At 36.5% G+C, this 26,184-nt stretch overlaps 2 protein-coding genes across 3 annotated transcripts in view; both read left to right on the top strand.

Annotated features, from left to right (window-relative positions):
- LOC142487690 (metalloreductase STEAP4-like) overlaps positions 1-2,437 on the top strand; it is a 28,454-nt gene extending 26,017 nt beyond the window's left edge. Inside the window, exon 4 of one of the 2 annotated variants that reach the window (XM_075587406.1) lies at positions 1,444-2,437. In XM_075587406.1, coding sequence (XP_075443521.1) covers positions 1,444-1,713 — 270 coding nt within the window. In that variant the 3' untranslated portion in view covers positions 1,714-2,437. The remainder of the gene's footprint in view (positions 1-1,443) is intronic. The other variant, XM_075587405.1, reaches the window with a different exon arrangement.
- A 7,255-nt stretch (positions 2,438-9,692) lies between these two features.
- Positions 9,693-25,530, top strand: LOC142487689 (metalloreductase STEAP4-like). Its single transcript, XM_075587403.1, has 6 exons — positions 9,693-12,129; positions 13,229-13,399; positions 16,401-16,859; positions 19,179-19,706; positions 21,454-21,618; positions 24,526-25,530. Exons 3-6 carry the CDS (start codon positions 16,404-16,406, stop codon positions 24,769-24,771), a joined length of 1,395 nt encoding a protein of 464 aa, XP_075443518.1. The 5' UTR covers positions 9,693-12,129; positions 13,229-13,399; positions 16,401-16,403; the 3' UTR covers positions 24,772-25,530.
- Positions 25,531-26,184: the final 654 nt, after the last annotated feature.

The following is a 26,184-nucleotide window of genomic DNA, read 5'->3' as shown; positions in this document are numbered from 1 at the left end:
TGATTGACCCACCTGTGCTGGAGCAGGGATATCCTTAAGTCCTGACCTGTTGGGGTTCCCTGAGGACTGGAGTTGGGAAACACTGCTCTAGAGTTTGATTGGAGATAACTCCATTATACTAAAAAGGGTAGATTAAGGAAGGTCTCTTGTTGTATTAAATATAGATGATTTTGAGATCGAATGTAGAAAACATTTGTCAAATAATGAATATTATTCTCAACTATGTGAACATTTAGTTAAAGATATCCAGTGAAAAATCAATATATATTTTAAAAAGCAGTAGATAACTGGATTACTACAAGATTAGCAAATCATTTTACAGTGGCTCATCCAATCTCACCTGTCTTCTACAGTCTCTAAGGTGTACAAGGATTAGTTAATCCTCCACCTGGATGACCAATAGTAGCAAGCATAGGTTTGGTGATGGAACATTTGACACTATATATAGTTAAATTCCTCTACTATAGGATGTTGGCATAGACAGCTTATTTAAAAGATTCCTCACATACAATTGAAAGATTAAAAACTATGTCTACAAAATCTATTACCTACCTTTGTATTATAGACATAGAAGCATTATATGCCAATATCTCTTATACACAAAATTACAACAAGGGAACTTGGTTCCATTAGCCTCGCATACTTAGCTCCGCCTCCTGCTAATGCAGTATATGCTAATTATCTCCTCACTTCACTTAAAGACTTTCTACTAACGTTATCTTCACCCCTACTAACCACTTTAGGATATGTAGGTTGTCTTCTAACTTTGCTGCCACAGTACACTTGAAAAATAAACCTACAGTATGAGTTTGTTTCAAAAGCTCTATAAACTATCATTTCATGTATGAAGAACTATAGTGTTAGTTTGCTGAAATATATATAAGCTACAACTAATCTGCCCCTGTTCCAGACAAATACAGCTACTTAAACATTAAACTAGTGAAATAAATAAACATACAGTAAGTAGCTGATATGCATGAATTCAGAGAACCACAAGAAAAGGAAAACATTCACTTTTCAGAGGATACAAATACTGTAAGCAAAATTGGTACTTTAAGTGTGATTGAAACTTTGTAATTAATCCATTTCCACTGATGAGCTGTTATATTTAATTTGTTTGACCCACTACTTGTGTCTGACCCTTTAAAGAACTAGTACACTGTAAATATGATTTACTTTTATTATAAATTCCGACAAAATATTTTCCAATTACATACGCTAAGAAAAACAGGTAAATCAAAATAATATGCAATTAAAATACGAATGTTTGCAATGTAGTATTACAACACTCATATTAAAATATTAGAAAATATTTTGTTTATAAATTGAATAGACAGTCTATAGGGAGTTGAGATAAATTGCTTGGGTTTTTTTAATTAAAAAAAATCCATCACTAGTGAGCAAATCAACTAATTTTCTAACATCATGTTTCTATCTTTACAGTCAAAATTGGGATATCTGACTTTGGTGTTGTGTACAGCACATACACTTGTCTATGGCGGAGACCGGTTTATCTATGGACCTTTTTACAAATGGTATCTTCCCCCAGCTTTTGTTGTTTCTCTTATTATTCCATGTGCAGTATTAGTCATGAAGTTCATCATTGTCATTCCATGCCTGGATAAAAGAATTACAAAAATTCGTCAAGGATGGGAAAGGAATCCCAGCTGTCAAGGAGCGTTGAACACAGACATTAACAAAACATCGGTATAGTCCACCAACCTGCTTCAATTGTATATTACAATATAATGCAGCATTGAAATCCTTAGCAAAGGGGATAAAAACTACAGATGGGCGAAGCCTCCCAAATCCGTTTCACGGATTTTCTAGCATTTTCCCCCCAAAATCCGTTTCACGGTGTAAAATCCGCAAGCGGATTTGGTCGGTTTTAATGCTCACAGATTCATAAAAAACTTCTTTTGGATACAACGCATTGAAGAATCCGCCAAAGGATTGCAGAATCCGCGGATTGGATTCTTTCAATCCGCCCATGGGTTGCAGAATCCATGGAGTGTATTGGTAATAATAATAAAAAATATGCAAAGTGCGAATCGCCCTTTTTGAGATTGATCTGCTGAAATCCCTGGACCAAAGAAACAGACCGATCCACTGCAGATCCAAATTCTCCCCCCAAAATTTGCCCCGTCTCTAATAAAAACAATGTTTAGAATTCTCCATTTAAACTGCATATTCATTTCTTATCAGAGGAGAAATAAGGAGAAATGTTTATATTGCCTCTCTACCAGTGGCTATTAGCATGCACTTTAGCTATTGTACAGAAAGCTACTGTAGTGCCGACGAGTATTCTAAAACAAATCTTGGGCAATCACCAACAAGACACAGGTACATGCTGGGTTCATGCTGCAACATTTCAGTGACATTTCTGCAGACAGACTAATGGCCCATCGGATTAACAGCGGGGGTCCGTGGCAGTCCCATTCAAACTGAATGGGACTGCCAGGGACCCCTGCTATGTTAATCCGTTGGGCCATTAGTCTCTGCAGAAATGTCACTGAAATGTTTGCAGCATGTACCCAGGATGTACCTGGATCTTGTTGGTGATAGCCCCAGATTTTCCAAGGCAAGTTTAAGGCAAGTTTTAGAATACTCGTCGGCGCACCTGTAAAACATATCTGTGATGCAGAATCTATCTGATTGCACACTTATTATTAATCCAAAACCCTGGACATGATCTGTGGTCAGTATATGGACAAATCAGTTTTCATACATTCTGTCATTATCAAATAAAATTTGCATCAGTGCTTCACAGTGTCCATATTAAATTGTCTTCTATCTCCGTTTGGTTTATTTTTTAGGCTGTTTACTTATATTTGGTTGATAAAAATAGACTTTGATTAACACCACAGCATCAATTAAAACTGCAGATATACAATTCATTTGGCTACTTCAATAGAGAAAAACCTAATCCTTCTCCTAACTCCTACTGGAATGTACATGTATGGAGGAGAGAAAAAGGGGTCAAAGCTTTTTAACTTTACACCATGGATGCACTTACTGTACATACACCAACTGTTGTACAGCACAACAGAAACATGCCACTGGGAATGACGAGCCAATGGAGCGAAAACGATGTAAATTATATTATACAATAGCACAACTTCAACTGTGCCCATATAAAGTTTGAACAATATAAATATATGAGAAATGTTAAGGACAACAGAATATACAATAACAAATACATCATATTGAATATAATTAAATTCTATATGTGTGTAAAATAAATATCTTAAAACACCATACAAAAGTTACATCTAAACACTTCCTAATAATGTTTTGTAATAATACAAGTGATGTATTTCTATTTACCACTTACAGGATAGTTATAGCACTCATTTTGAATGTATATTATAAATATGGTACAACATGTTATGTTTTACAACTTAGTTTAAACATGTACATTATTTCTTTCATTTGGTATACTATTAACCCTTTACCTTTAGGAGCACACTGTACCTAATGAATGTTGCATTATTCTAATACGAAGCCACTGGGTGGCAATGTTAGATGAAAGGCTAACCAACCTATTTTATTAGTATTTCAGCCTTTCATACTTTACATGTGTAATTAACAAATGTATTGTCTGAAAATGTACAAAGTTCTGCAAAATTGTATAAACATTACCAAGCTTCCTTTTATGGCCTTATTCCACTTACGCCAAAGCAGCTGTTTATGAGAAAAAATCCCCCATTGCAGTCAATTGGGATTTTAGACTGAAAACGGCACAAATAGCTGTTTCGGCATATATAGAGTAACTCCATGAATGTTTTGATGCAAGTTTCTTTTTTTTCACACAAATTGTAAAATAAAGTTTAAATATTCTGATGTTTTGGGAATGTTTATATTTTGTTTGTGTATGAAAGAATCCTTATTATATTTCAAAATTGATTGAAGTTGAACCATATAAACAAATGTGTGTATTTTGTGTATATCTGTTAACAACTAACCAACTTTATGACATACTGTGGAAGGAATGTTCTTAATGTAATATTTAATCTCACCCATATTTTTTATGGTGGCTGTTTTCCTAATTTTTTGTTGTGTAGGAGAACTTACAGCCAATAGGTGAAAACTGGATGATTGGGAAGGTACTCTGTTTTGCCAAGTTTTGTCTTATTGCTTGATTTATGTGTAAATATAGTAACATCCAAATATGATCATTCATTTTGCACTGACTAATCTGTGTTATTACTAATTACAGATGCAGTGCTATCTAAATTCCATTTGGGTGCGAGGAAACTGCTGATGAACAGAGTCCCACTGCGGCCAATCGCAGCTCCCTCGCGCCCACAAGCCCAGTAATGCTGGCTTCCCTGAAGGGATTAACACAGCGGGAGTCCCTGGTTCTGAATGTAACTGCTGTCACGTTAATCCTACCGGGCCGCCACCTGTCTAAATAGGGCCGGATTAAGACCTTTAGAGTCTCTAAGCACTGAAAAGTTTACAGTGCCCCCCATATGTAATTTAAAATAAAAACAATATTAAACCGTAAAAAAAATTGCATTTTTTCGAAATGACATAAAATTTACATGTATTCTGAAATTGAAATAGCTTTTTTTTTTTTTACAATTTCGGTAAAAACTGCTTCATTTTTTTATTTCCCAAAAATGTATACAGAATTCATAAATATTTGGCATTATTACTATTATGTTTTTTTTAAGTTACAGATGCAGCTGCCGGGTTTTAGACCACTTGCGAAAGAAAATCTGTGGCTATCTCGCAGTAACTCGGGGGATGGTCCAGAGCAGGCTGAAATGGCCCATCGGATTGACACAGGGGGTTCCTGCGTTTGAATGGGACTCTCAGCCCGGTAGGATTCACACAGTGTGAGTCCCATTCAAATACAGGGACCCCCGCTGTGTTAATTCGATGTGCCAATTGTCTGGCTGCAGAAATCTCGCAGCATTGGATGAATTTTAGTGCAGAATTCTCAAGGCAAGTGATCTACAACCGGCAGTTGCAGCTGTACTATTAAAACAGTATAATACTTACATTTGCTTTGAAAATCGTTACGATATTGAAAATTAGACAAAAGTTTTGTACATACGAAATACTGAATTTTGAATACAATTTTAAACAAACAAACAAATTTTAAATTCATTGTTAGTATAGGTATTCTAATCTTTCTATAGCTCACGTTGCCCAAAACCATACCGAAATGAGATTAAGCGCGAAACGTGGGGGTTACACAAAGCCATGCATTGGCCGCGAAGTAAGGATGCAGCAACGAGCCATAGAGGACTAACATATAAAATGGCGTCAGTCCTGGCATCTAACGGTGAAAATGAGAATAACATTAGAAACTGCAGATGTTGCAACTATTGTGACCTATAATTCAACATGTACACATTTTCCACATTTCACATTTAATTAAAAAATGGCCAACTTTTTTTCATGATGGGCCAAAGTTTTCCACAAAGGGCCAATGTTACCACAGTTTTCGGGATATTTATATATATATCCCGAAAACTGTGAAGCCTTCCTTGTGAAATGCATACAGTTTAGGAAAGAGATTAAGCAGCAATTTTATTCTCCACATCCGATCATCGGGGATCAACTGCACATCTGGGATACCAGCGGTCACGTGGGACGCCAAGACACGTGTGTAGGAGTGCGGAGGCGGTGAGATGTGATATGTATCTGCTGCGATCTCCTGCAGTCTGTACTTTAATGCTTAAAATAATGGCCAGCATGTGAGTATGCATTCTATCAGATTTAATTGATTTTACTATAAAATAATTTTTGCACCTAACATCCGCACTAATATATTTCCTTTCTGTTGTCCCAAATTTGGCTGAGTAGTACAACATCTCTCAGAAATATTCCTATTGATGTTGCCACAGTATGAATTTTGCCATTTTATTTTAAGGAACATGTGAGTACGTAAATCGTACCACAGCTTCATGGATTTCACAATTTATGAAAAACTCCAAGTAAAAGCTCCAGGAAAAGCACTTATATATTCACTATAATGTCTGAATACAAGTGTAATGAACAATGGCATAAGTACAACAATGTATCCACTGCTTAAGTTGGCCGAATAAAAGAAGAGAGGAGAACACATTTAGGGTAGGGTGACTAACCGATCCAGGTAGTCCATTAGGGGCAAATATGTTACCTCAATGTCATAGCTGGTAATGGTAGTCTGAACCGGTGACTCATGTAGCAACTGATGTGGAGACACTACTGCTCCGTGCACAACACCATCTCTCCTCCACTGGCCTTGCGCTCAAATAAAAAGGCACTGCAGCGGGATCAGTACTGCCCGTGTTCGTCGTTCTAATCACAAAAGACCGAATAGGAGAAAATAGTGGATTGGTGGGACTGCAACCCCATTAAAATAGCCGAACTCACCAGATACAGAAAAAGTAAAAAGAAATTGATAACATATTAAAAAACACAGAACAAAATACAAAAAAAGACCTAGTTAATCAGGGATTTATGTGTACATTTTCTGTCATTTGACACTACGGGATGGATCTATTGAGACATTACTTACAGAGATCTTTCCCATGATATTGATGCATTTCTGGGCATATGGGAGATTTATCCACTATTTTTTATATCTGTATGTATTTTGACAGTGCCTTTGCCTTTTATATGCATCTGTATGGGATTATTTGATAAATACAGTACTTCTCTGTTAATCATATATGGTTACACCTCATGTAGTTTTGTCTATACTGGCTAGATAGTACACTACTTTCCTTGTATATACTGAGGTTTTCCTTGTAGTACATATACACCCATATCTGTATGCTGCTGCACCAGTTATTTTATTTGGTTTAGAGTTGGTATATTTACTTTTTGCTTTCACATCTACCTCTACATAGGGGATTACCTATCATTTGATTAGGTCTATACCAACTGTTGTATATATACGGCGCACGCTTCCTAGAGGATGTTAGTTACACCACACTTTATATGTTCATTTATCGATATGATATGTTATTAAAACTATATTATTTTGTCACTTTTAGTCCTATGTGGACATACAGGCAGTCCTCGGTTATCCATCACAATGCGTTACTAAAAATGGTGTTGGGTAGCGAAACGTAAAGCAAAACCCATTTTCCCATAGGAACACTGTTTAAATGAAAGGTTCTGTTCCTAAAGGCATTTTTAATGCTAAAATACACAAAATATTTTACGCAGGCAATAAGATATGCAGCACACACATAAATTATATAGTGCATATACCGTATTATATATATAATATAACATAATATATAATATAATATAAAAATATATTAAATAGTATAATATAATATTATATAATATATATATTATATACACATAAACAACTTTGCAAAGCATTGTAAGAGCGTTGGATAAGCCATTTTGGCGTTGTAAAAATGAACATAGGTATGCATTGCATAGCGTTGGATAAGCCATTTGTTGTAAAGCGAAGCGTTGTAAAACGAGGACTGCCTGTATATGTATATTATATGTCAGCTGATGATTAGGCCTTGGTTAGGCACCATTTGTTAGAGATACAGTAATGATATCTCTTGGAGTAATTACTCCTTTTACTACTTTCCATAGCGAGTGCTAGATATAGGATTATTTTGGGTTCTCTTTGGACCCACCTTGTTATTATATAGTTATCATATCCCCTCTTAGACACCTCTTTTCTAATGTAAATAAATCTTACTTAGCTAGTTTCTACTCATAAGATAGATTGTCCATCCCCTTTATTAATTTTTTGGCTCTTCTCTGCACTCTCTCTAGTTCCAGAATGTCTTTTCTAAGGAGTGGTGCCCAAAATTGTACTCCATATTCAAGGTGTGCTCTTACTAATGCTTTGTAAAAGGAGCATAATTATGTTTACTTCCCTTCCATCCATTGCCCGTTTAATGCAAGATAAGATCTTGTTTGCCTTTGCAGCTACAGCATGACTTTGGGCACTATTGCTAAGCCTGCTGTTTACAAGCACTCCTAAATGTTTCTCCATCAAGGATTCCCCCAATTTATCCCCATTTAATGTGTAAATCGCCAGTTTATTCTTGCATCCCAAATGCATAACCTTACATGTATCTGTATTAAAGCTCATCTGCAATTTACCTGCCCACGTTTCCAGTCTCTCCAAGTCCTTCTGGAGAGAAATTACACCCTGCTCTTATTCTACTACCTTACACAATTTAGTATCATCAGCAAAATGTTCTACTCAAAATGTTCCCTTTTTCAGCACACTATCAGTCACATAGGTCTTGTGCATATCTCCTGTTAGAAGATGTCCAAGAATATATCTGACTTCCTTTAATTTTATATTTGTCTAAGAAAGAATCTGCTAATTATCATTTCCCTGGTGGCTTCAAGCAGATATTTCTATTCTGACCTGGTCAGCATGAGGTTCATCATATAGATATTTGTGATTTGTGCCCCCTTATGCTAAGTCTTGTTTATGATTATTTTTCCTACCGACCTATCAGAAATGGTTTAATCTGTTGTATATTGACACTTCTTGGATTTTGCCCATTGGTATTCCTGTATACAGTTAATATTGGGTGATACTGTTAGAATAATTTCTAAAAGCTTAGTTATTCCATTTTGGGAAGTATCCTGATCATACTTTGGAAATCCTTAATTTTGATGTTTGGTTATGGAATCCTACCCGTGGGCATTATAACGAGGGTGTCTGGGGCTTTACAAAACGGTGTCTAATTTTGAAATTGCGTTTTTAATTAGGGCTCCAGCACCTGATGGTTTTTGGTATTGCTTACAGGTTTATGCTTACACAAATCATTAGCACTTGGTGTCTTTAGGTTTGTGCAAAGACATTTCATAAACGTGAAGGCACCGTGTGAATCACTGGATAACTGATACTGTATGGGTTTTTTTTTCAACGTTATATTAATGTAGTCTCGGTGTGTAAACCAATAATTTAAAGGCCTGTTCATCAGTAGTAGTGACCCCTTTGGCAACCTATTATTGGAATTTCTCACCCTTTTTTATTTTCTTTCCTATTCAAGATTTGGGCCTTAGGTGATCCTTGACAAATGCTGTCATCCTTTCCTTGGATATTAACCATATTGAGGGATAGATCTGTTTAATGTCTCTTTTTATTGGTTATTGCGAACATTGTAGTATTATTTATTTATTTTATTTATAAAATGTTTTACCAGGAAGTAATACATTGAGAGTTACCTCTCGTTTTCAAGTATGTCCTGGGCATTGAGTTAAGATGACAAATAATACATGGTTACAAATACATAGTTACATAAGTGAACAGGGTGTATTATCCGTTTGCAATCCAGGGGGAGCATATAAGGGAGATAAGACAAAATACAATCTAAGTGCAGACAGTTTGATAACTTGTGGATTAATTCAGCAATCTCTCCTCGGTCACAGTATTGTGATACATGCATTATTTATATGTTTTTATTGTAAGTGTTCAATTTTAAAACCCCATAAAGTCACGTTTTTTATGATTGGTCTGCACTATGGAAATCTTTTCTCTTCTATATACACCGCTGCTTTGCTGAGAGTGGAGGTCTCCATTATTCATTGGATTAGAAGTCCTTCCTGCAAAGACCACTGTGTCACACTGCCCGTTTTTGACTTACATCTTGTAAGTAGGCCACACATATGAGCCAAGACTAATCACTGAATTAATCCACAAGTTATCAAACTGTCTGCACTTAGATTGTATTTTGTCTTATCTCCCTTATATGCTCCCCCTGGATTGCAAACGGATATCGACGAATTGTGGGACTAGTGGAACCAGTCCCTACCAGCTGGGTTTGAGCAGGGGGTTTTAATTCATTTTTTCACGTTATTCATCACGTTTTCACTGCATTTTGTTTATTTATCACTTGATTTAAATTTCATTCACTGTATAATATAAGTGAACACTAGTAGAGTTAGCACCTTTCTTTCACTATTACACAACATGGTGTATTAGCCATGGTGAGAGTAAGAAAACCTTGAGCACAGGGCTATTCATTCTGACTTAAAGAAACATGATCAATGTATGTTGGCCAATTTAGTGGTACTGACATTTTTATTTCCTTAAATATTTTATTTCATAACATTGCTGAAACACCCTTACTTCGGCACATTTTAAATGTGGTCACAGATTCAAGCCAGTTGCATATATTTCAAAGCCAGGTTATTCCTTTAATCTAGGGGATCTACTTTCATCACATATCTGACCTCATGTGCCAGGAAACCTACAGTAGTTTCCTTAAATTGATTGCGCAAGGAGAGAAGTTGCTTTTAGGGTATGCTTGTCATTACAAACCAGTGCAGTTTTATATTAGCAAGTGCAGACCAATGATAAGTCAAAAGCTAAAGTATACTGGTTTCTTTACAAAATCTGGGGCATCTGTGAAGTATACTGTGAATGCATGAAGTTACAAAGTTGAAGTGGTGCTCCTTTAATACTTCTACACACGGTTCCCCCTTTTTAAGGTTTAAGTGTGCTATTATTATCATAATTTATTTATAACGTGCCAACGTATATTCCGTAGCATAATACTGTACAATAGGGTTGGAGGATGAAAGACAATAAAATAACAAACATTAACATATATTGTTACAGTAGGTAAGGAGGGCCATGCCGCAAGGAGCTTATAATCTATAAGGACAGTGTAGACGGACGTTCACAGAGGTACACAATTAGGAGGCTTTATAATGTGAAATTATAATAGGATTTATTGTGCCTGTTCCTTTTCATCAGGAAATTATCCAAACACAGGGGGGGGAACAAAGCTTCCATTCACTTGAGAGTATTTCTAGTGAAATCCTATGCAATTAGTTCACATCTCCATTAGTTAAGCATGTCTCGCAGCCCCAAACACATAGCATGCAATAAGCAGATATAAGCAGTCTCTTAAGAATAAAAGTCTTATCTGTTTCTTGGAGGGAAAATCTTCTCACTTCATGGTTCAGCTTCAGGTGTAGTAGTTTTCCCTGTGTCTTGAAATCAGCTCTGCTGTGCAGAGCTCAAGACCGGTCAGCTCCAAAGGTCAGCTCTCAGTCAGAGCTAAGGAGTCACTTCCTGTCTCAAAGGCAGGCTTTTTGTAAACAATCTAATCAGGCAGGTGGTGTTTAGTAATTAATTACCACACTGCTAGATTAAAGGCACATTACTGAACAGGGATAAGTCCCCTGTTACAGACAGGTAAAGGGAAACATAGGGTAAAAGGGGATGTGAAGGTTGGTGTGTTTTGGAATTATAACAGAGCAGATATAACATCAGCTACTGGCTGACACCCTTTGGCTGTCCTTTGGATGCCACTAAAGGATACCACATTTGAGATGATGCAGATGTAGCTGAAGAGGTTCTGAAAGAATTCAGCTGTGCTATAGAAGTCCTTTACTCCAGGGCAATAAAAATTGCAGCGGGTGGGGCTGACAAAACACATTGCAAGTAATACCAGATATTAACCCCTAGCATGCTGTTTCTGTGCAGAGTGAGCAGCTCTTCAGGAACCCTTTCAGATGTCGGCCTTTAGGGCAATGCAGATGTAGGCTGAAGAGGTTATCAACTAGAGTTGCTATATAAAATAATGTGTAAGTTGTGTGAGGAGCATGTTTTGTTAGTAGTTACCCATAATTGTTTCACCATAATTAACTTATTGTTTCTTACCAGTCTGTAGGTCAGTGGTTTAGATTAAGGTACATTCATACCTTACAGCTTAGGTCAGTCATGATCCCCTTAATATATTTGTCCCGCAAAGGACATACAGTACATAATCTTAGTATAAGGGATCTGTCAGAACATCCAGGATGACTGCTGACAGGAAGTGACATCACCTTCTCTGAAGCTACCACGGCCATCTTGCCTCCTGGCAATCCCTGCCCTCACAGGAAGTAAGCCTCGCTTTGGACCTCATTGCCAGCAGCTGTCTCTGGTCTTTAAATAGAAGGGAGTTGCTTTCCAACCTTGATCGTGCAAAGTACTTGTACCTTGTCCTGTCTGAGCTCTGCCTTGCCTTTGTTTTGCCTACCGCCTGTCTCGACCTTGGAACCGGACCTGACCACCCTTTGTCAGCCGCTTGACTCGACCTTGGAACCGGACCTGTCTACCATTTGCCTGCCACTTGCCTCGAGCCCGGAACCGTGCCTGACTACCCCTGCATCCCAGGCCTCTGATCCCAGGCCAAGGTTAGTGCATTACTTCCTAACTCTGCATTGCGGGTCCGTATCCTGTCATGCAGTCAGCAACGTAACACTTAGCAAGCTCAAAACCCAAATCCACAATATTATATATATATATATAGTGGTGTTACTGGGAAGGTGACCTCAAAAATACAACAGTAAACAAAGAAGGACTTCTTTGTTTACTATCCGACATTGGAGGCTGTGGTCTTGTACACAAATGTACAGTTCTATTTTAGTTAAAAAAAAGGCAGGTTTATGCTATGAGAATGTAGTTTACCTTTATTTAGTTTCATAGTTCAGCAAAATGTAAAGAGATTCATTGTAAGCACTGTGTATGCTCATCCCTAACATGATAGAGTTGTGGGCGAAGATGAAACAAGGTTGTGGCTAAAATATTGGAGAATTGGTGGGGTATATTATTATAACATTTTGAATCTGAGAACTCTATAGTTGGTCTATTTGGCTTTAAACATTGGGTCGTGCCCCTTTGGGTCTATTCTGTTTAGGGAGTGTTCCCTCTTATAATAATGGGTATTAGATGGGGATATCCTGCAGCAGCAGGGATAACCAGCTGTGGCAATGTCATGGACGCAAGCTCACTGACAGGGAACCTGGCAAGGTAATCTGGTTGGTAATATAATTTAATACAGCTGTGGCCAGGTGCTGTGTTTTTGTTTAATTGAAAAGGTTGAGAAGGGATCTAGGGCCTGAGCATGCTACGAGTTGCACTGATACGTACAGCCGTTACTCTGCCCTGAAATTCATATTTTATCAAATACTGACGGGAAACATAACTATTTCACATGGCCCCTAATATTTCTGTACATTTTGCTATGCTTGAGTTATACAAAAATAATAGATTTTCAGTGTTCAATCCCCCTTAGTGCAAAGGAAACGTCTGTAATGTCTGTAGTCACGAACAGATGTGCAAAAGTTTAAGTTGCAAAATACAAAGAAATATATTATCTCATTTCGACAAATCAAAATTGCCCATGGCAATTACTTTTTTCATTTTAAAAAGTACACAAACTGGGACTGAACAGATTTTTACTGGCTGTTGGTGTTGGGACGTGCCCTCTGAGTTTGGCAAATCTTTCAACAGGGTTTAATTTCCGATAAACTGAGGCATTGCGAAATGTACTAACAAAATAAATAGAGAGCACCAGGGATCAGCAGAGAACAATCTTGCACTTGGACTGTGAAGAATACTTTTGGATTTATTCCATGTACATTGTGTGCTGCACTTTTCTGAAAAACAAGTCTCTTATAGCCGGTAAGTTGGAGTTTGCTCAGTATTAATTTTCGATAAGTGATAGTGCATGCAAGTGAATAATTGACTGTAATGTAACCAAAAGATACATTTTATGAGAATGCGAATATCTAGAAGTTTTTTTTTATAGCAGTCAAAGTAAACATTCCCAAATATAAGAATAAATTATTATTTTAAAAATATATTTTTTGAATACAATATATATTGTTCAATAACCCTAAAGTAACAACTGTGGAATTTCAGACAGCTGCAAATTCACATTTACGTAATTCCCTTTGTTTCCGAGAACTCTTGGCATGAGACAGTACTGTACAGTAGATCACATGAGGGAATCCTTTCAGTCAACAGGTCTCACTTATGTGAGAATTTTCTCATTTCATTTTCTCAAAACATCATGAACCAGAGAAGATTTGACTACTTTCATGCAACATTTCACAGAAATCGGCAAGCTTTGCAAAAACATGTCCTCGAGCATTAAAAGTCAAAGTGCATTGTCACGTATCAAAATTGACAAAATTATCAAACTTTTGAACAATTAACTTTTTTGCAAAAACCTGAAATGTAAGAAAAAAAAGACAAAACATTTTATGAATCAAATTTGGAGACATTCTACTTACGATTTATATGAAAGTACAAGATACTGTTAATGTGTGTTTATTTTACAAAAAAATAGTTGGGGTTTTGGTTTTTGACAGTCAATTAGAGAGGATTTGGAAACAAAATAGCCTCAGAAACAGTGTTTTTCTTGTTAACACAAATCTATTACTTTTTTTTGCAGATTTTTGGACCTCAACTGTTCCACTAATTTTTAAGTCTAGGCATTTGCACTTAGAATTTGTTTTTGTTAATATTATATTTAATGTATTAGTTGTTTGTTATATATATATATATACATACAGCTCAACCCCGTTATAACGCTATCCGTTACAATGCGAATCCGCTTATAGCGCGATGCAAGCGCGGCTCCCAATTTTCGTATTTCTGAATACTTTACAACACAATTGTTGCCATCTTAAATACTTTATTGTGCAACGCATACAATTGTACATTATTTCTAACGCAATCCGCTTATAACGCGATGTGATTCTTTGGACCCCAAAAACAGCGTTATAATGGAGTTGATCTGTACTTGCATCTCTTATAGTTATGAGTAGCACTCAGCACCTCGTGGTGCTACAATATCTATGAAAGTCTGATAAGAATATATGCTATTATATTATGTTGTTTCTTACGTACAGTATGAATATTTTTCCATTGCTAGCATCATTAAAAATGCTGGAGGGGTAGAACTAATTTGGTAGAAAAAATGGTATTCAGGAGAAGTTAGTGTTGTGCCTCTCCTTAGCAGCAGAGATGTGCACTTGCTAAATGCGTTTAATGCAGTGTGTTTCGGGTAGATTTTAAGAAAGCAATATAGAGTCAGAGAAAAACACAATCGTTTGTACAGGGTGTACATGTATCTTCCATTGTATCTTTGCTATCTGTCTTGTTAATTATATATACCTACGGTATACAGATGTAGAAACAGTAACTGTCTTTGGAGCAACGGCCCATAAAGCAAACGTCTGCCACGCCAGAGACAGTGTCTGCCATTAGCTCGTTGAGTGGGGTTCATGCTTCCATATCAGACCTTCCGCAGCACTAATCACCAGGTGTTAGGACCACTGCCATTTGGCTTCATCTGCATTACTCTCACTTTATATCTTTTTTTCTTCATGTGCTTCTTTATACATACAGTATCAAAAATCTTTTTACTCCAGTTACCTTTCTTATTGCATCTATTTCCAAAGAATCCAAGAATATTGCTCTATTTAATCCTTTATTACCACATGAAGCTACATACTGTAGTTTTCTCTCCTACTACTCAACCTCAACAACATCACTCTGCTAACAATTAACAGTGGGGTCAACACATTTCCAAACAACTTTGCTCTTACTCCCTGAGAGGACAAAGTGCAAAAGTATCTGGTGTGCTGCTGAACCAGGGCATGTATGTAATTGTATAATACAGACTTGGTACTGTATTCACCAAAGCACACTGCTACCCACCCCATAAAAACAGAACATGCGCCCTTTCCACTGAACAACCTCCACTACAATCAAAGTAAATGAGAGACATTACTGCCCAACTAAAACACAAAACACACAGCTTCACTATTGAACAAATATGGCACTGCTGACATTGTCCATTGCCCTGACATTCAACAACAAAGCACACTGCTCCATTACACAAAGCATGTGTAATGTTCTGTTTGTTCTGTTTATCGGTGAACAAGTCCCAGAAAGACTTGTATGCTTGTCCATTATGCTGTCCATCCAATTGAAGATATATTGTGTATCCTCCATTTGGGTGTAATGCTGTGTGAGCGGGGCCTAAAGCTGCAGTTTACTGGAAAAGAAAAAAAGGGAACACATCACGCAGTCTGCCTGGTCCACAACTTTCTAGTGCACTCAGTGTAGATGTATACTCACATTTAGTGTGTCTTTAATAAGCATATAGGGAATATTAATAATCCCTCTGGGTGGAGTATTCCTCAGGTGGACCCACGATGGAAAAATATTAGGATAGATGGATTGTAAAAAAATAGTTGTTTGTTAGCTCCTAATATTTAACAAAAACAAAAGGAAAAGCAGAAAACACATATAAAGGGTTAAGAGACCTGTAGGTTATGGCCTTATGACGAGCAAGTATTAGCACTTAATGTGGTTTAATAGAGAAGAATGAACCACCCCTGCCCATTGCTGCCCACATCTCTTACCTTCTCCAGTGTTGCACTATTTTGTTGCTGGGGTTTTTTGGGGAAGGTAAGTCTTGTTATGTTTGTAAATCCCAGTTAATGTCGTGTTATTTGGCTTTAGTGAATCCTGCATTATAATTTAATGATCATTACATTAGGTTAACCTATCGCTAAAGAGGCCAAAGGAGCTTAATGCATCTGGGTCACAGTCTTTATAAAATAAATATATATCCTTACTACAAATTGTTTTCTATTTTATTTTTCAGACAATGGAAAAAGACGGTTCAAATCTGATACCCTTGAGCTCAGATTTTACAGAAAGGCGTGACCGCATTTGCATTTTTGGAACTGGAGATTTTGGAAGATCACTTGGAATTAAGATGCTCCAGAGGGGCTTTTCTGTAACATTTGGAAGTCGGAATTCCAGTAGTGTCAGCTTACTCCCTGAAGGAGCTGAGGTGCTAAGTCATGCTGAGGCAGCGCAAAAATCCTCCATCATCTTCTTGGCAGTTCACAGAGAGCATTACAGTTTTCTTACTGAGTTAATTGAAGTCTTGGAAGGAAAAATTGTAGTAGATGTCAGTAACAACCTTAAAATAAACCAATACTCTGAATCTAATGCAGAATATCTTACCCAAATTCTACCTAGAGCTAAGGTAGTTAAAGCATTTAATACAGTGTCTGCATGGGCTCTGCAATCAGGTACTTTGGATGCAAGCAGACAGGTAAGGACAAGTTATGTCTAAAAGATTAATGAGGATATTAATTTTAATTATGTTGGCACAAAGATAGCTTTGCACAGTTAAGAAACAATTAGGAAAAGACTTGAACTATAAGGCATATGCATTGAAAACAATGTTTGTTACTTATTAAAATGCCAGTACCACACAAATCAACGAATGGCCAGCCCAAGGGGTGAAAAATTTAATAGTACACACATTCAATATACACTGTAACTTTACATTAGTAACCAAAAGAAAAAAGAGAAAATAAAATATCATTGTTTTTTATATTTTTCTCACCATATTTGAGTGCGCGAGTTCCATTAAACTGAAGGGACCCCCGCTGTGTTGATCTGATGATCCATTACAGACTGCTGTGGACTATCTACAGTATCTGAGTGGTTACGAGATGCTCAAGAATTTTCCTCAAAATTGGTTCTGAACCGGCAGTTGCATATGTAGCAAGTATTCAAGACATTTAATTATTATATTGGCAAAGTACTTTTCTGGACCTATACTATAATACATACAGTAGTATTCATTTCGAAAAGGCAATCGATTTAAATTTCGTAGACCCCAAAAAATATTTAGAACAATATCATCCAAAAACAATTAGTTATATGGTATACATCAAGTATCCATATGGTTCATCACAAACAGCTATATTATTTCCTAATTTTGTCTTATTGATTTTTATGATTATATTTGATGGTGTATAAGGGGAAATATTTCTTTCATTGCTTTCTAAAATGTATAGTTGTGGTGGCAGAAGGTAGAATGAAAGCATGGGTCTGCTGGTGCCGGCAACAGTCACTGATCTCTCTCAGCTTTGTTCAGCGGTCATCTCCATCTGCTCTGTAGAGCATGTAAAGTAGCATACTGAAAAATACTTTGTAGAACAATTGAGAAAGATATGCAAACCTGCTGTTTTTCCGTTTGCTAATTTTTTTGTAAATTGCTTTTAATGTTAAGAAAATGGGCAAAATGTAGTTTTATAAAGTGTTTTTAGACTTTGGCAAAAAACGGAAAATGTCCCAATTTTTCCATATATCCATAACATGAGATTACATGGCCAATGGAACCTGCACACTGCTCATGTTACCCCTACTAATTTTTTTTGGGGGGGGAAACAGCTAAATTTGCTGTGTTCGCAAACTTTGGCGAAACGTTATAGTACATTATAGTACATCTATAAATCAGCACTTACAAGGTGTAGAAGGATATCATATGTAATGTAACTTTGTTGTATTGTTCTATGCATTTTCTTAAATAGTCTACAGTATTTGGTTAGACCGGCACTCATAAAGTTAAAAACTGAAAATAAATAATTTATTCCTTTAATCCATTGCAAATATATCCTGTTTCATTTAACTATTGCTTGAGATTAACATACGGTATAACGAAGGGATTTCATGTTGCATATATTCATTGTAGGAAAAACTTGGGTATAAAATAGCATAATGAAGCAACGTTTAAGGCAAACTTACAGTTTCCTCAAGATTATAGGCATTTCTTGGCCATTTAAGTATAGAATTTAGATATGTCAAAAAGCCTAATTTCTAACTTTTTTAGTGTTTAACTCATATTTATATACTTTATTAATATTTAATTTTACAGATGTAGCTCGTGACATTGTTTACATCTGTAATGATGCTCGTCTCAAGCAGGAAGTGACCTGCAGGGCGGAGGTAGGAAGGTGAAAGAACCGACCTGAACCGAGGGACAGAGTCATGATAGAGTAGTGAGTCGTAGGCCGAAGGTCAGGGCTGGCAGCAGAGTTGCGTAGTCGGTGTGGATACAGAGGTCAAGGCAGGCTGAAGACAAGGATAGCTGAAGTACGTGAGCCGGGTCTGGTAACGAGGAAGACAATAGGTAAGCGCATTGCATGAATGGAAACTTTGCTCGGCAACTTCCTGCTTACAGGGCTGTCCTTTTAAAGGAAGTTGCCCGGAGCAAAAATGGATGATCCTGGCACAGAGGGCGAGCAAGAGCAAAATCCCGGACCGGACACTGAAAACCCGGAACAAATTTTGCCAAACCTCATAATATCCTGAACCACAAAAACATAGAATATCACTGCGTTTCCAGAAGATTCAATGGTAATGTTTGCATGGTATATAACAATGTATTATTCCAGAGAGAACAATGAAGCCAACTACATCTGTAAATTGTAAAGATTGCTCTCAGTGGTCAAAAGTTAATACGATACACAAGTTAGACTAAATGATGTGATAGGCAAGTGAACAATGTAGGTAGAAATCTAATAGATACAATGCATATTTTGTTCTAAAAAACAGATGTAAAAGTCAATTTGTACTTTAGGTTTTTGTGTGTGCAAATGACAGCAAGGCGAAACACATGGTGATGGACATTATACGTGCTGTGGGGCTGATACCACAAGACCAAGGATCCCTTCTGGCAGCTAAAGAAATAGAAAATTACCCTCTACAACTTTTCCCAATGTGGAGACTTCCCATTTACATATGTGCTGGATTGACTATACTTGTTTTTCTTTACTGCATTTTAACTGATGTGGTCTATACCGCTGTCACCGAAGTAAAAGACATTTCATTTCGTATCGCAATTTCAATTCCAAACAAGGTCTTCCCTATTGTTTCACTTATGCTACTGGCCTTGGTTTACCTTCCTGGAGTATTTGCTGCCATTATTCAATTATATCTAGGAACAAAGTACAGCCGTTTCCCTGATTGGCTGGACCGATGGATGTTATGTCGAAAACAGCTTGGGCTAGTAGCCCTGTCATATGCATTTCTGCATGCTATTTATACTCTTGTTATTCCTATTCGCTATTACGCGAGACATAGGACAAGCAGCAGCATCATTGCACAGGTAATTAAATAAATATTTTGACACTAACCAATTTTTTTTCCGTTCTAATAATGTATTTCTGCTTTCACTTTGTGCTAGTCCTTTTAAAGTCTCATATTATTTATCTTTTCCATAAAAGTTTATGCAGGGTTTCTGAGAAACAAAATCACACAAAAAATGTTGATTTACAGTTAATTGTTTCAAAAGTTGAAGGCAAATTCTGATTAAACATAAAAATATACAAATATTCAGTTCCCCATTTCACAAAAAGCATACCAAAAATAATGTTTCTTACTGTACATTGAGTATTAGAGTTTAAAACATACAAAATTTGGTCTGGTCCATAGAAATTTCCCTAGATTAAAATGAAGCCCTAATTTGGTCGAGTTATTAAAACAATTACTAAATGGGTAAGTATTAGCACACATTTACTCCCTTTTCTGGATCTGGGCCTTAGGCTTTATTTTACATAATCCAAAGCAGCTATTGAAATCAATGGGGAAAAAAGCCCAAACTACCATTTTCAACAATATAAAATAAGGCCCTTAAGGTTCAATCTGTCAGCTATAATTATAGAAAACATGTTATTAGTAGTAAAGCAATTATTTCCCATGCAAGCAATTACAGTAACATCAGAGAACACACAAATACAGGGAAATGTATCAGTATCATAACCTTTGAAGCATAAGCATTACTGGTGCGACAGAATTGATTTGTGTTTTCGAGTGGAATCTGGTAAAGATGGCAACTCACATACACCAATATACATTTTGAGGAAATAATTTGACACACCTTAATTTCACATTACAAATATTAATAGCAAACAAAAACTAAGTTCCCATAAAGCACTAAATAAACAAACACAGTATTTGCCAAATATGAAAAATAGAGGTTTTTTTAACTGAAAATAAAAAGGGTAGAGTGTGAAACGAGTTGGTGGTTATAAAAGAAGTGAAGTGTGGAATAATAACCAAGCCCAATTTTACAGTAGGATGTGTCACCGTTTGCATTTTTAACTGGTAGAGTTTTCCTTTGCATGTTTAAATTCACCTAGCCTGAGTTTGCATTAAACTCAGATTATACCATTAAAAGGAATACATGTAATGAAGAACTTTCCATGCCATTTAATTGAGAATTGGCTCATATACAGAAAAATATGCTCCACGTACCACACACCATAGTGTAGAAAGTAATTGAATCACTTCAAATAAAAGCAGAATAAAATGTACTCACAAACAAACAAATAAAAGCTAATCTGTGAGTCTCAATCCACATTCCTTGTGTAGCAATGACTCCCAGATGATGTCCGTGCAACATGTATGCCTCTAATGCTAATTCTATATGCTCTCAGTGTCTCCTCAGTGCTTCCTCCAATTACGCTAAAAGTGTGCGAGGGTCACAAAACTTCCCCTATGTGTTTCACATACTAGTGTAGCTTTATAAATGAGTGTCAAGCAAGTCAATTGAGGATACTGTACTGTCTACCAATGAGAAAGATTGCCTGATTGCTCAGGTAAACCCCTAATGGTTCAGTCTGTACACGGGGAATAAGAGGTAGCATCTTGTCTTTAGTAATGAATCGTACTAAATATCTTCCTGTGCCAGGTGAAGGTGGCGTCCCAGCTTGTCTAGAGTAGATAGGATTCTAAATATCGTATGCAAGAAGTTTGGAAAAGTACATTGTAATATTTATAAAATTACACTGAGATATTAATTATTTTTAACTCGGTCTCATAAATAAATAACTACTATTTGTTTCTTTAACTAGATAAAAAACAATGACACCAGTCCCTTTGTGAATATGTCCGCTTGGCGTACTGACTCTTACATTGCTCTTGGAATACTAGGATTCTTCTTCTATTTTCTCTTGGGTATAACTTCCTTACCATCTGTCAGCAATACAGTCAACTGGAGGGAGTTTCGATTTGTTCAGGTACAGTATGTTCAAAACTATTTTATTTAGTTTATTAAGCAGTTTTAAGATTAAAAATTTTTTTTTTACTCTTTGTGAAATGGAGCCTCAAAATGTGAAAATATGTATTATGCATTTGCATAGAGACCAATTAATGGAAAGGGAGTAGAGGTTTGTCTATTTGAAGGTATATTAATGAGCCTTCTGCTAAAATGCCATCACTCCTCTCCAGCAAAAGGCATATTTTGCTTACCTGAGAGAGGACAGATTTCTGTTCATGACTTTCAGGTGATCGGCAAACTCACAACTTAATGAAAAACCCATTAATACTGTATGTAATGTTGTGAATTTGCCTCTTGAATGCAAAATTAGCAAACTGCACAAACTGGACATTTTCCTCTTTAATTCAATTGCTAAAACTCTTACGTATTCTCTATTTTCTTCTGTCCTGACTACTGTAACCTTCTACTGTCTAGCCTTCCTACATCTCACATTTCTCCTACACAATACATCCTAAATGCTCCTACGAGAATCCCTTAACTTTAGTCCCACCTGCTTAAATCCTGTTACTGGTTTCCAATTTAATCCAGTTTTAACTACTAAATTCTCATCTCTCTTTAGAGGCTTTGCCTTTGACAGTCTAAATATACAGTATCAGTTTTAATGATCCTTGTCCTGTTTCTGAATATATATAGTAGCAAATATTTCCATTTGCTATATGCTTTGCAGTGGAGGGTTTTTGTCACTTTTTTTACCCACCATAACTTAACTAAGAATATATATATATATATATATATATATATATATATATATATATATATATATATATATATATATATATAGTGAATAGATGAGAACAAGGCACTCTGTCAGGTAGATAAAGGTGGGTGCAAATTCTATATAAATCAAATAAGCAATACGATACTGTAGTAACCATGTCTCACTAAATACAAAACTTTTTTGACAACTTTGTGGAGTGCTGCCTCTGATATTCGCTCAAACGGTATCGTATTGCTTATATATATATATATATATATATATATATATATATATATATAGGGCAAAAACCCTCCACTGCAAAGCATATAGCAAATGGAAATATTACTGTATGCTCATTTGCATGTCTTAGACAGGTCTGCAAACCCACCTTTCACCATTATCACCCAGCACACAGCACTTCCACTGCAGCAAGGGATTCTGGGAAATGACATGCAAATGAGCACACAGTGCCACCTTTTGCACCAAAACCATTTTTAACATGGTTCCCTATAGGCTTAAGTTTGCTGCATGGTCACAGCTTTGAGCACAGCCAGGGTTAAGATGCATAGCTAGTAAACCCACCCACAGACAGCCATTTCGACCTTGATGGGTTTCATCAGTGTGGAGTTGGTTATACCAGCTATGCAAAAATGAAGCAATGAGGATGGGGTTTACCATACTTAGTTAAGTTATGGTGGGTAAAAAAGTGACAAAACCCTCCACAGCAAAGCATATAGCAAATGGAAATATAGGGAACCATGTTAAAAATGGTTTTGAAGCAAAAGGTGGCACTGTGTGCTCATTTGCATGTCATTTCCCAGAATCCCTTGCTGCAGTGGAAGTGCTGTGTGCTGGGTGATAATGGTGAAAGGTAGGGTTGCAGACCTGTCTAAGACATGCAAATGAGCATACAGTTATATTTCCATTTGCTATATATATACACATATATATATATATATATTATATTAACTCAACGTTTCTCAACTCTTGAGAAAGATCCCAGTGGAGACCGAAACCTTGAGTCAATAACTTTCCCTTTTTTGCATATAGGAGTGCCTGTCCTTTTCTTGGTAGACAGGAAGATCAGGTTGAGGGGTGTGGGAGAAAGAAAGGTCACCATAACACAACTGTTTTTAAACACTGACAAAACTGTAACAATGGTATTTGGTACCAAGGCTAAATTTCTAAAGCTACCAATGGCTGAGCTTCAGATCAGAACCAGCTCTAATACCATCCTATTCCCTGTCACTAGTTTGAAATATCGGGGCATATGATTTGACTCCCATTTACCATTTGGGTGGCACGTTGATACCGTGACATCCAAATCCTTTGCCAAACTAGGTGTACTTTATAGGACAAATTATCCCTGTGTCTGCTGGTCAGAAAGCGGTATCGCACAGCAAATGCTAATACCAATTATAGACTATGGTGACATAGTATATGGCGCAGCACACCAAACCCACCTTAGTAAAATAGACACCCTCTACACTTCAATATGCCGCTTTGTCCTCCAATGTAACTACAACACACATCCCTGCGAAATGCTCAAAGAACTTGATTAGCCATCACTTGAGTCGAGGCATAAAGTTAATTTTTTCCTGGTTTGCCTTCAAATACTTCTCGGGCAAGCTACCCGCCTATCTGAACAAGCTCCTCGCCCCTACCATACACAACACATCACCTGAGATCTAAATCCAAAAGACTGTTCTCGGTCTGTAACTGTCCATGAAATGTTTTTAAAATGATGTATAATCCTGTTCATTTAATGTAACTATGTATTTATCATCATAACTCTGCCCAGGATATACTTGAAAACGAGTGGCAACTCTCAATGTATTACTTCCTGGTAAAACATTTTTATAAATAAATGAATAATAAAAGAGAGCAATTTCCAAGTACAGAGTCAGACTGAACCAAATTTCAGTTATAGCAAAAAGCTGCAGAGAGCAAAGAAGAAAAAGTCATGCACAGAAAGGAATTTGTATGAAAGGGACCAGGCATGCCAAAGGGCACAAGATGCGCTTTAAATGACCATATTTACTAAGCCATTCTGTAAGGTATTTTATAGAGTACAACTGTTTAGTAAGCGTGTCCCTATACCTTATGCATCAAAGCATTATAATTGTAAACTGGTATTTATCTCAATCAATCTCAATTTTTGTTTTTCAGTCAAAACTGGGATACCTTACATTGGTGCTGTGCACAGGACATGCCCTGATCTTTGGCTGGAACAAATTCCTTAATGTGTCTAGATACAGGTGGTATCTTCCTCCGGCATATACACTGTCTCTTGTAGTTCCTTGCATTGTGCTGGTCTTAAAGCTCATTCTTATAACTCCATGTGTAGACAAAAGAATTACACAAATCCGTCAAGGATGGGAAAAATCTTCTAAAATGGCAAAAGAGACTTTGTAAATGGTAAATTATCAATACAGTTGTATATACAGTATTACAGATCACATCTGTGTTCAGTTGGATGGACCTACTATAGAACTGTAGTCTACTCTTGATTAGATAGTGAACATGTACGGCGAGTTTCATGTTTGATGAAGCTCTGTGTTAACACAGAATAGGCACAGTATTCCACGATATACTGTGCTGATAAGTACTGTATGATGTGTGTGGCTTTATGGATAAGTGTTTAGTACAGTAGGTGGTATAAATATCCTTTGTTTAATCAATTACCAACATCGGCTTTTTTCCAATTTAGTAAAACTATATTTGCAGGAGAAAGAGATATACTGTAAGGGACATGCAGTGGCTTAGCAAAACCAATACAAAATAAAAAGCAGGGGATTTGGAAATTATTATTTTTCAGTCTTTAAGTATGTAATAATTATCAGGAACTGAAAGTGAATCAAATTTCCAATGCTATATTTATCGATAAATGAGATCATTTTTTTTAAGAAGACCATCCTAACAATTAACAAGAAGTTTCAGAATCAGAATTCATTTTCTATACTGTATTTGGAAAACTTTTAAAAATAAGACAATGCATTCTGCATGTACTGTAGACTTTATTAGGACAGTATTCGTCAATATAAATATTTGTGTCAATTTTATGTTAATCTTTTTAAATTCGAACATTTATAATGCCATTTGTGTTTTTTGGCTTACTTTTCTGCTACTTTTTCTACATACTTTTAATTATAAAAGCGGAACATGTAAATCAATTTATTGTTTAATAAAAATGTATTTAAATTTATTAAAGTATACTAAAGTTGTCCTGATTCATTTCACAATAACCATGTCAGATTCTGAACTCTGCATGTGCTGGAGAACTCTGTGCTGGACTCTTCTTTATTACAGTGAAGTGAGTAGTGATAAGCACTTTTTTTTGGCGACTTTAGATCTTCAGCGGATCAGCTGGTTCCTTTGGGCCTCAGATTTTAGTGGATAACTCTCAAAAAGGGCGATTCGCGTTTTGCACATTTTCTTTATTATTACACAGTCCACCAACGGTTTGCGGCATCCACGGATTGGATTCAACAAATACATCCACGGGTTGTATCCAATTACGGATTTTGATTAATCCACTTGGATTGAAACCGCCCGGTGCTGGCAGAATGCACACAGACAGCAATTGCACTCAAAACAAAAAAAGTCAACACATCTCAAATTCTACCCCAAATTGAATGAAACAAATATAATAATATAGATTTATAAAGGACGACAAAAGGTACCCCAACAAAAAACAACGCAATACAATGGATAAATTCATGGACCAAACAGGCACTAACAGGAAAACTAAAGCAAAAGAAAGGGAAGCAAAGAGGAAAACTAGCCCAGCAATGCAGTTCCCGGAACTATATGAGGAGGAAGGCCACA

The sequence above is a fragment of the Ascaphus truei genome, chromosome 2 (genome assembly GCF_040206685.1).
Source record: "Ascaphus truei isolate aAscTru1 chromosome 2, aAscTru1.hap1, whole genome shotgun sequence".
Taxonomy (NCBI): domain Eukaryota; kingdom Metazoa; phylum Chordata; class Amphibia; order Anura; family Ascaphidae; genus Ascaphus; species Ascaphus truei.
This window is presented reverse-complemented; position numbering and strand designations above follow the sequence as displayed.